The 11,274-nt window shown below is 41.4% G+C and overlaps 1 protein-coding gene across 6 annotated transcripts in view; it reads left to right on the top strand.

The window, feature by feature from the left end:
• The window catches only part of LOC422353 (synaptotagmin-like protein 2-like), a 36,088-nt gene extending 25,890 nt beyond the window's left edge, over positions 1–10,198 (top strand). For all 6 annotated transcript variants that reach the window (XM_004940818.5, XM_004940816.5, XM_004940819.5 and 3 more), the window contains 9 exons: positions 339–430; positions 873–974; positions 2,869–3,038; positions 3,896–3,998; positions 5,024–5,185; positions 6,027–6,105; positions 6,665–6,764; positions 7,153–7,358; positions 8,823–10,198. In XM_004940818.5, the coding sequence (XP_004940875.1) occupies positions 339–430; positions 873–974; positions 2,869–3,038; positions 3,896–3,998; positions 5,024–5,185; positions 6,027–6,105; positions 6,665–6,764; positions 7,153–7,358; positions 8,823–8,968 (1,160 nt within the window). In that variant the 3' untranslated portion in view covers positions 8,969–10,198. The remainder of the gene's footprint in view (positions 1–338; positions 431–872; positions 975–2,868; positions 3,039–3,895; positions 3,999–5,023; positions 5,186–6,026; positions 6,106–6,664; positions 6,765–7,152; positions 7,359–8,822) is intronic.
• The last annotated feature ends 1,076 nt before the right edge of the window (positions 10,199–11,274 follow it).

An 11,274-nucleotide genomic window follows, 5' to 3' on the forward strand; every position in this document is an offset into this window, starting at 1 on the left:
ACTCTAAATGAAATCTGCATAGCTAGAGAATCTAGAGCACAGAAGTTACATGCGCTTCGAGCAACGGATAAATTGAATTAGCCACTAGAGGGAGTTTGGACACTCCTACTCAGGAATGAAAAGACCTGGAGAGTAGCTTTACAGCATTAGCTAGCGAGCAGTCTGTGTCGTGGGGAGGGCTCTCCTTCAGTGACTGGTGACAGAGCTGGGGCAAGTGCCTCCCACGAGCTTTTCCTCCCTCCTTGTGCCTTTAAACATACAAACAAACAAGTGACTTTCTTGTGTTTTCCTGATTCTGACAATTTATCTTGATGCCTCTTTTCTATTTATACTTACAGCGTACAGTAAACCTCTTTTGATACCCCATCAATTTCTTGAAGCTGAAAGAGTCAAAGAACTGAGCAGATCCTCTCCTCTCCTGTTGTCTGAGGTAGGAATAGATACCAGAAATGGCTGAAATAATTTTCCCAGCATCCCTTAAACAGCAGTTGGGTCCATGAGAATCTTTTTCTGGGACACTGGCAGTACTTGCTCTAGAGAATGCTTTGATTATGTCATAAAAAATGATAAAAATGATAAAAGCTGTAAGAAAAAAGTCCCTAGTAATCCACACCAACCTTTTGGTGTTTCCCTCTGCCTCAAATCACAATGTTACATGCCCTTCTCAAGAGTCCAGGTGGTTTGGAGGCAGTTAATGATGACGTTTGCTGCCGGTCAGAGGCAGTGCCTCTGGGGAGATTCCCTGCACTCCCCTGCGCTCTCCTAACCTGCTTGCTGCTTAATGGGACTCTGCTGAGCTATTGCTTTTCCTCTGTAGTGTTGGGAAGTGCTTATACGGCAGAGCATAAAGATGCTTGTTATTTTCTGAGCAGACAGAATCAGACACGGCTTCGGAAATCAGCTTCCAGTTTAGCAAGCACAAAAAGACTCCTAGCATTGGCAGCCACTCCTCTGACATGGCATCTGTCTCCTCGGTAGGTATTTAATGCGTATGTTTCTCTAGAAAGGATTTCTCAGTTGGATGCAGTGACGCTGCATTTAGGCTGATGTGGATGACGTGGCCTCTGGAGTATCACATTGGTTTCTGCATGGTACTTGATTTAAAAGAACAGTGATGGCTAACCACCTGCATTAAAGAAGTGTCTTCAGGTACTATCTCAAATTAGAAACCTTCTTTAGGTCTTTGTTAGACAGATTCAGAGTAAGAGGCAGCCTCTGCTCAGAAGTGTGGAGCAAAGTGTGCTGCAGCCTGGAAGAGAGGAGTGGCCTTTCTCTAGGTGGGGAAATTACACACAGCTATTGAGTGACTCGCAGTCCAGCTCTGAGAGGGCTGGGACTACAGACTGGTGCCCTCTGCAAGCTTCTCCTTCACTTAATCAACAAATTAAAGGGAACTCAGAATTGGATAGCAATAGGATGATTTAGAAGTTCAGCTTCTAAGGAAATTTGATGAAAGCTGAGTGCATTTTGTTAGGCAATTTAAAAGGATTCCTTAGAGACACTGTTTTGTGGGGGGCTGCTTAAAAGTGCTTTAATTTGCTGTACTATTATAATAGGTAGCTCCAAAGTGTATACGTGGGATTTAAAGAATATATGTGAAGAAAAGCTTGTAGGGAGAGGTCAGGAATGTAGGTAAATATGTTATTTAAAAAGCTTTAGCTTGGGGACATTAGTCCTTCTGGTCTGTAGAATCTGGGAGCTATAAATGAGCCTTTTTTGTTCAAGTGACATAAATGTTTTTGAAAATCTCATTTAGAATTCTCTGTTGGGTTGAATATCCTGATGAGATGAGAAATGTATCTCCTCGGACTGAGAGAAGATATTTATAAGGTTCTTATAGGTTACCATAGAATTTAATTTAGAAAGAAAAGGAGTAGGGTGGGACAGAGAAGAATTGAGTTAATTACTAGGAAAGTTTTTTGATAAATATTCATGACTGTACCACAGAAGAGTCCTGAGAAGGTTAATTATTTGCTGTGTAGACTGCATTAGCTTTTATGGTATCCCATCAATAATTGTGATTGGTGCAATAGAAAGTTCTCATCTTTCTGGAGCTGTATTTTACTTCCTTTTCTTGACTTTCTATTAGAGAAAGATTTAAAGCCTTGGAAAGAGAAGCTCAAGGAAGGCCTTTGGGCAAATCCAGTTTATTCTGGGAAAGCAAGTGGCTCTTGAGTGCCTAGTTCCTGGTTTATACCTGAAGACAACTCATTTTCCTCTGCATTCGTGACAGGTGTATTACCATAAGCTGTCTCTGGTGGGACAGTGGCTCTTCAGGGCAGGTTATATCTGTTTCTGTTCTGTACAGCACTCTGCACTTTGTGAGCAAGCAACAAGACAGTAATAGTCATTTTTTTCTATATTTCTAGTCTGATATGGTTCTTAGTAGCATGTTTTTAAAACTGAATGACAATAGGGTGACTATCTCTACCATAAATAATAAGTGTATGTGAAGATAAAGTTCTCTCAATATATTTCTTAGTGATGAGACTGGTTCAGAATAGCAACCCTTAGTACAGGTAGCACCAGGAAAGGGATAAGACTTGTGTGCTCTTACCAGTTATATTTAACTGTTTCCCAAAGCTTTGGGATTTAGAGATGTAAATCATTGGGCACTCAGGAAATCAGTGCTTCTTAGTCCTGTTATAGGATATCACATCCTTATGACACCTTTATTCGGGTCCTCAAACCTTCGCCTGTGCATACACAGCTGCAGATGTTCACCATTTCTGTATCAAGGACTCAGGACTCAGTACTACTTAAGGACAGAGAGCAGATTATTTCTCCAGGAATGCACATCTTTGTCCAGAAAACAGATCAGAGGAGAGCCTATTTCAGTGGTGCTGACCTTTTTCTTCCACCTGACAGGTGAGTGGCAGTGTCCTCAGTGTGTACAGCGGCGATTTTGGGAGTGTGGATGCCCAGGGTACGGTGGAATTTGCACTAGACTATGATGAGAAGAACCGTGAGTTCCAGGTTCACGTGTCCCAGTGCAAGGACCTGGCTGTTGTGGATGAGAAGAAGGACAGAACTGACCCGTGAGTGATGCTTCACTTTGGTTCCTCATGACTTCTCTGCTGCTGAATTTTGTGTTCTGAAGAGCTTTCTTTTTTTCTTCTGAATTTTCTTGTAAAATGCCATCGTTTCTTCCTTCTTCTGGTGCATGTCTATTGGTAGGTCTTTCCTAGCAGTAACCACTAACCTTCTTGATGGTTCTAGAACGACTGACATCAGTAAATATGTTGCCGCAGACATATATCTGAATAAGATTGAGAAAACCTTTGTCACTACAGGAACATTTCCTTTTATCACTGGAATATATTCTCTATGTAACCATGTGGAACTTGGTTTCCCCATGGTGAATACAGTTTAGTAATAACTTTGGTGATGTAGACACGTTTGTATGGAAAGAAAGTCTGAAAAGAAGTGCAATTATGAGACACAATGGTAATTGTACGAAGGCTAGTGATCTCTGTTTTAAAAGATGATAAAAATAACCTTGAATCTGAACTTTGAAAAAGAGAGATTATAATCAGGCTTCTTGAGACATTCTACCTTTTCTCTCTAATTTCACCCAGATTTTGAATGCATGGATTTGCTATAGTTATGGGCAGTTCAGAAAATGGATATATGGCCTTGCTGGCTTTCTACACTGCTTAGAGAACTGCTTGTTCTGATCTGAAGATTGGTGTCATCCACTCATCCCTGGTGAAATTTATAACTTTACATGTAAGACAAGTTAGTATCTTAGCAGGTTTCTCAATGAGTTCTGCCCTTAAAGAGTCAGCTTGCTTCCATAGATTCCATGTCACCATGCAGAAGTCTTGCTTGCTTATTAGAACATGGTAACACTGAAATACAGTGTTCAGCTGTTGTTTTCCTTTTTCTTTTTCAGGTATGTTAAAACTTACCTGCTCCCAGACAAAGCTAGAATGGGTAAGAGGAAAACCTCAGTGAAGAAAAGGACAGTGAATCCTGTTTACAATGAAGTGTTACGGGTAAGAATACATACATGCTCTGAAAACCTGTGTTGTAGCAGGCACCTGACTGGGCTCCTTTGCCTGTCTCCTGCTGTGCTGCTCTTCCCTTGGTTTCATCAGGGCAGAGATGTTGAAGGTTTTTCTTTACTCAGTGGGGTGGCACCCAGGATTTCTCTGACAAAACTACACAGTGACCTTTGGAAGAAGAGACTTGTGAGTCTATGCTGCCTTCAAGTCAGAACAATAGCATAATAGAATCATAAAATCATTAAGGTTGGAAAGGACCACTAATGTCATCTAGTCCGACCATCAACCCATAACCATATACCCATTCCTTACTGAGTGGTATTATTCCTCTCTCACAAAATGGGGAAGTGCTATTGCAGCATTGTTGCATTTCCTAAATCAGAAATCTTTGGAAGGGCAAGGAATTAGACTCTGATTTCCCAAAACATAAGCTATCATTCTCACACAAACACAGACAAAGAAAATAATTCTACTGCCACTAGTCAGTATTAAATATATGACATTTTAAATGTTGAGATATACAGGTGACATTCAAAATTGAAAATATTAACATAAATATGCTTTGGTGCTTTGCTTAGCATCCCCACGCTAATTTCATGCATTTGAACTGAATTTGCAAGGAGGTATTCTTCCCTTCCCTGGCTTGTGGTTACAAGACATGGCACTATTAAGAAAGGTCCTCATCCTGTGATCTTACTTATCAAAGCATGGAGGATTATTTAACAGTGCCTGAGCCTGTGCTAATAATTCTTGAAAAAATACTGTTGTTTCTTGATGAAGAATGGAGCATTGAATTTCCCCATGCTCAGCAGAAAAGCATTGTCAGGCTCACTGTGGCTGACTGTCAGGCTGCAGCATAAAAAGAGATGTTCAGAATGGGGCCAGTTCTTGAGAGCATGTGTGGAGTGGGTTTAAGCGTCTTAGAGCTAATTCAAGTTTTTGAGTAGTGTATTTCCAGTTGTGAGAAAAATTGGAGAGAAAAGAGTGAGCAACTTGATTTCTCTTTCTTCCTCTAGTATAAAATAGAGAAAATGGTATTGCTGATCCAAAAATTAAATCTCTCTGTTTGGCACAATGACCCACTGGGACGTAATAGTTTCTTGGGAGAGATTGAATTAGACTTGGCCAGCTGGGACTGGAGCAACCGAAAACTCAACTGGTATCCACTCAAGCCCCGGGTAAGTGCATCTCAACTGCAATTCTGTTTCCCAGCCCAACCCCAAAGCCTTTAGGAGTGGCAGAAATCCTTCTTGGCTGCTTGAGCCATTCCCTGTTAACTCAAGGCTTTTCCTGCTGAGCCCCATCTGCCATGTCTTTGGCGTAAGTGGGCATTTGGCTGGAGGCCAGCGGTCCCTGCAGCTGGAGCCTGGACTTGTATGCCCTAGCCAGGGGGAAGGGAAGACTGCTCAGAGATCTTTGGCTGGTGTGTAGAAGCCCAGACTGTGCCTAGGGAAGCACTGGAAACACCCACAAGCCCTAGACTTGTTAGCACAGTATTCAGTGCTCTGAACACAGGCCTTCTTGGGTCTTACTTGGTGACATTTTCATGAATGTGATCTGACACTAATCAGCAGAAACTCTGACATGACTGCCTCTCTCTTCTCACGTAAAAGATCATCCCTTAAAAACAGACACCAGAGTACTGGGTGATGCAGTTAGACATGCCTTGACAGGTAAGTACTCAAGTGCCACTTTTTGTAAAACCAGTACAGCTTCCTGCCTACTCCCGTGTTCAGAGGTCTGACCTAAGATCCGTTTTCATAAAATAAAGAAAAAAAAAGGTAATTTTGTCCAACTGGATATTTCTGGAAGGGCAACCTTGCTCTGAATCCCGAAGCATTATGTTCCAAGGGACTGAATTTGAGAACAAACTCACAGAGTAGCCCTAAGAATAGACTGTCCCAGCTATATAGAAGCAGAGCTTGTCTATTTGTTGCCCTGTATTTGAATCAAAAGCTGATTGCCATGCTATGTTAACACAAGCCTTCTTTTACTCAGTCATAACTCTTTCTATTTCAGAGTCTTTCTGCTGTTAATGGTGTAGATCATCGAGGAGTGATGAATTTGTCTATTAAGTACGTCCCTCCAGGAAGTCTAGGTAAAATGTATTTCATAAATTAAGAAGTATTGCCTGTATATTGGTGTGCAGCTTGTAATGCTTCATTGTTTTGTGGGCTGGTTAAAGAGTAATCACATTAGAGCAAGATTGTAGAGATCAGCACAAAGGGACAACCACAGTGCTTGACAGCACCATCTGCAGATTACATGTGTTTTTTGCATATTGGATTTACTGGGAAACTGTACAGAGAGGAAGGGCTCAACAAGCTTAAACTTGCTGGCTGTTATGGGCACTATGGGGTATTGTGATGCTGTAGCAGCAATACACAGCTCCTCTTACTTGTGGGACAAGCAGAAGGTTGGGTTTCCCCAGTAGTTCCTTCTCCTTTCCTGCATCAATGCATCACTGGCAGGTTGTGTCAGGAGCACCTTGCAACCATGATCATGTACTGCAGCACCCAACAGAGAGCACAGCTCCAGGGGAGTGGTATGCAGAGAGGTCATATTGCTGCTCCCTCGGGTCCCTGGAGAGGAAGCTCATTGTCTTGCTAGCTATTGCTGGGACTGTCAAGATTGCTTTCTGTTGTACTAAATGGCAGGTCCCAAGAATCCTCCCTCTGGTGAAGTTCACATTTGGGTCAAAGATGTCAAAGACCTTCTGCAGTTGCGTCCTTGTGGAGTTGACTCCTTTGTGAAATGGTAAGTGCCCATTTTTGAAATATCTTCTTGGGCATCCAAATGGTGGAAATAAAACCCATTTTTTTTACTGTAAAATGTCACTTTGGGAAAAAAAAAAAAAAAAAAAAAGAAGAAGAAGAAGAAAAAAGAAACCCTTCTCCTAAAGCAGGATCTGTTAAGCACCCTTCCTTTCTAAAAATCTTTGCTTACAAAATTGATTTTCTTGGGAAAAAAAATGTTTACTTCAAGAATTATAAACATTCCCCATTAAATTTAGAGATTTCTTATGTTGAGACCCAATTCCTTCTTAATTCAGATCTGAGGCCTGTTTAGGCCCAAAGTTTGTAGAAGCTAATGAAACCCCTTGTGATATTTTACACTACTTGCTGTATTTTTTTTCCTCTCAAAGCTATGTGCTTCCAGACACAAGTAAGAAGAGCTACCAAAAGACCCGAGTCGTAAAAAGAGACACAAACCCTGTTTTCAATCACACTATTGTGTATGATGGCTTTCATACAGAGGATCTGAAGGATGCTTGTGTTGAACTGACTGTGTGGGATCATGAAAAACTAACCAACCATTTCCTTGGAGGAATCAGGCTGGGCCTTGGGACAGGTAAGTGATTTCCTTGACATTAAATGAATACCATTATACTGTTGCTGATCCAAGTGGTATAATGGAAAGTTGCTGAGCATTTTGCTGTTAGGGAGAAACCAGATATGGAGAGTGTCTAGCTGTTAAGGGGCTTCGTACTTGCACTGTGTCTGAGATGGAAGGGGCCCTGGTACTGTGATAGTAACCCTCTATTCCCACATTTTCTGCCATATCAACTCACAGGTCTGGCAAAACTCAAGAATCAGTGTGGGTCCAGCAGAGTATTTTCCTGCTGCTGCCGGAAAACAGGCAGCATTGCAAATCAACATTATACTGCTGTTCCTCCCAGTGCAAAGTGCTCAGAGCTGAAGACAAAGAACTTGAATGCCATGTGGGACAGCACCACCTGGTGACTCTGTCCTCATCTCCTTCATTGAAATACTTCAGTAACAGGAATAACTGATATTTGGAAAACAGAGCTTGATGCAGTAGTTGTTCTATCTCAGTCATTACTGAGACAACATCAACAGTTTGGAAATTGAGTTGTTTAGGTGTAGATTAAGGTATTATTATTTTTTTGATTACTTTTATTAATTTAGATTATAAAGTGCTCAAAGAGCACAGCAGAGGTGCTAAACATCCTATCCTAACTTTCAGTGTACCCCTGCCTAGCTTTGGCAGAGATAATGTTCATCTTTGTAGTTGGTAGGTGGGAGATGTAAGGATTTGAAAGCTAGCTATACTTATTGTTAAGCAGTAGGGGTCTCTGAAAGATGAAAGACAAGCAGAAGATTTCAGGGTGGGGGATGTAATAAAGGGTGACTGTTCCTTGAGGGTATCAGGAAGAGCCTCTTATTGTAGCTTGAAGATCTGCCTTGCAGGTACTCTTCTATTTATTGGATTTGACTGTGTGATCTCTGTTTGCAATCTCTAACATGTCACCGAGAGTTGTGAACTATCCAGTAGGAAGTTCACATAAAAATATCAAACCCAGGATTAGCTGTGATCCAAATTTAGACTTTTATCTAGTTGACAAGTAGTTGACATGTGAAAATTTGGAAAATCAGTTTGGAATTAATATACACACTTTTACACTATCATATGCTTGATTCCTATACAAATGAAGTGTAGAGCAAAAGAATTTTAATACCCATCCCTATTCACAACAAATCAAGGGAAATGCCAAACCTTGTAGACCTTCACCACATCAAAAAAGCAGTACTGGACTTGAGCTCAACCTTGTTTTCCTTGCTAGGCTGTTTTTAGGATTCTTGTGTTGTGGCTTTTACACTGAATTCTGGTGTAAAATGGAGATCAATAGCAGAAGAACAGGAGGTGATTACAGTGCAACTTCCTGTCAGGAACTCAGCACCTTTTAGGTTAAGACCCTACCTGCAACAGTTATATCTCAGTGAGTACTTTTTTGTATGGAGTGGAAGTTCCTTATGCAGCTCCCAACGTAACTATCTCCTCATTTTTCTTCAGGTTTGAGCTACGGCATCCCTGTGGACTGGATGGACTCAACACAAGAGGAGGTGGCCTTTTGGCAGGACATGATGTCTGCTACCAATGAATGGATTGAGGGGTTGCTGCCACTACGCTCATTGGCAGGGAGGAAAAAACTGAAATAACCTGCTATATGTTCTAGAGCAAGGCTGAACGTGTTTGTTAGATGTAGGAAACTTCCTACCCTGAGGTGATAGAGACCATGGGGCTGGCAAGCATAAGGTTAGTAAGGCAATTCATGGACAGCACTTTGGAGGTGTTAAATGTTAACTATTTGTTCCCTGACAGAGGACCTGGAAAGTGCCAAACTGATGCTATACTTGATTTTGAACAAGAAGAAATGTTACCTTTTTATTTAATGAGTGGATTTGAATCCATTAAATGCTGGCAACATCGGCAGGAAAGAGGAGATCCAGATATTTATTTATTTTTTTTACTCTTTCTTGTACTGCTTTTTTTTTTTTAATCCGTGCAGAGATGTAGTTGTACTAAAGCTTCACTATAGTATTACTCATATTTACCTGCAAGTGGTACACTTTGTACTTTATGTAGGATTGCTCCAAGTCACCAGCCAGCACAGTCTGAGAATGAGAGCTTTGCCTTTGTGACTGGTGGCAACACATCTGTACCATGATGCAACTGAGATCCAGGGTGAAAGAGAGGACTATTTGAAGCAGAAAATAAAGCAGTCCGAGGAGGATAACAACCAGGAATTCAGTATGTTAAATCCTTTCTGCTTTAGTACAAAAGAGAAAAGAGATGGTCCTGCACCTAGTAGGATTTTGCAATCAGGAACTGCTTTCCTAGCTTTCCCACAGGCTTCCTCAGTGACCTCAGGCAAGTTACTCTATTAAAACACAGTTTCAGTGCAATATAAATTGAAGCGCTTGCCTAAGTGTAAAGTAACATTACATTGCTAGTGGACCTAATAGCATCTTTGAAATGCCTTGTGTGCAAAAACATTTCAATATAAAATAATGATGTAGGGAACAGTCTCGTGTTAGCCTGGCATAATGGGTCAGGAAAAATGGTCAAAACTGCAGTGGAACGCAGGAGATCCTGGGAGAGGTAGGCAGGGAGTGAACCAATGCCAAGGGAAGCTGCCGAGCTGAGACCTGGGGCGACCTCCTGCCTCCACGTGTCCTGCTCCCCTTCTTGTCTGCCTCTCACCTGATGCCTGTCAGATGGTTGTCCAGAACTGGAGCAAACTTCTTGCCAGTAATTGCAAGAGCTTTGTGTCTGGCGCGTTAACAGTGGTAGAGCGATGTTATGAATGTATTTTGAAATGCAGCTCTGTAATTTGTACTTTGGATGTACATATTGTGATTAAATAGAATGTTTTTCTTTAGCCGTCAGCTGGTCTCCTTGTGCCTGTTTTTAGCGTGGTCTGAGTAATGACGTCGCAAGCAAAAGAGGTGTTATATTTTATCATGTCAGAATGAACCTTTTTTGTCCAAGGGTAAGTGAAATGTTGTAGAGAAATAAATATATTTTTTGTAGTTGTCCCACCTTATTTTTTGGTTCTGTGAATATTTTGATATTCTTTAATGTGTTGATTTTATTTTTTAACTCAAGCAGCGCTAATATTCAGCTTAGCAAAAATGGTTCTGAATAAATGAAAGAAAACTCTTATGGTGAAAATAACAAGAGTTTTTTGTGAAATGAGGACATCTGGGAGGTAATCAGCAGCTTTCATGGCAAACAACAAAGATTATGTTTTTGCAATTGGAGGAAGATAATACTTGAAAATGTACCAGTTATGGTACTGGAAGCACTAAGAGAAAGCCTATAGGGCAGCAGAATTAATTAATGACTAACCTAATGAAGGACTTGATTTATATAGCATGTCAACCCAAAGAGACTTTATATGGGTTCTAGCCTGGCATCACTTGTTCACCAAGGTTTGCTCCTTTAGTACCTCCATGATAAAATAGCAATACTGGGCCTAAGGTGAGAGTCTTAAATAATTAGCTTTGCCTCTTTAGATGCCAAACATGTGAACATTTATGCATACATATAGGATAACTTCCACAAAGAGGCCTGCTTGTTGGTGGCTGGTTGCAGTGAGTTACCTGCAGGACTGCTGCTCTCACCCCTAATATTTCCTTATCCCACAGTGTCTCTTCCAGGGGGATTTCTGCTGTACCTGCAGATGTGGGTGGTGCTGCTGGGGCCTTCAGCTCAGGCAGGCCCAGCTCTTCCTCCAGAGGGTTTGTCTGACTGCTTTCCATTGCAAGCATGGAACCATCTCTCCTGCTCCTCCTCATGTACAGTGTCAGCACACACGGTTGGGACAAGCACTGCTGTTTACACAACTAGAGCTGGAAGTGTTTGTTTGGTCTTTCAGAAAATGTATTTTTCACCAGTGGTGCCAATAAAGGGGAGAAAGGGTGTCAGTGGCACAGCTTCATGCCAGAGCAGTGGCTGCTAT

Source organism: Gallus gallus, chromosome 4, assembly GCF_016699485.2.
Source record: "Gallus gallus isolate bGalGal1 chromosome 4, bGalGal1.mat.broiler.GRCg7b, whole genome shotgun sequence".
Taxonomy (NCBI): domain Eukaryota; kingdom Metazoa; phylum Chordata; class Aves; order Galliformes; family Phasianidae; genus Gallus; species Gallus gallus.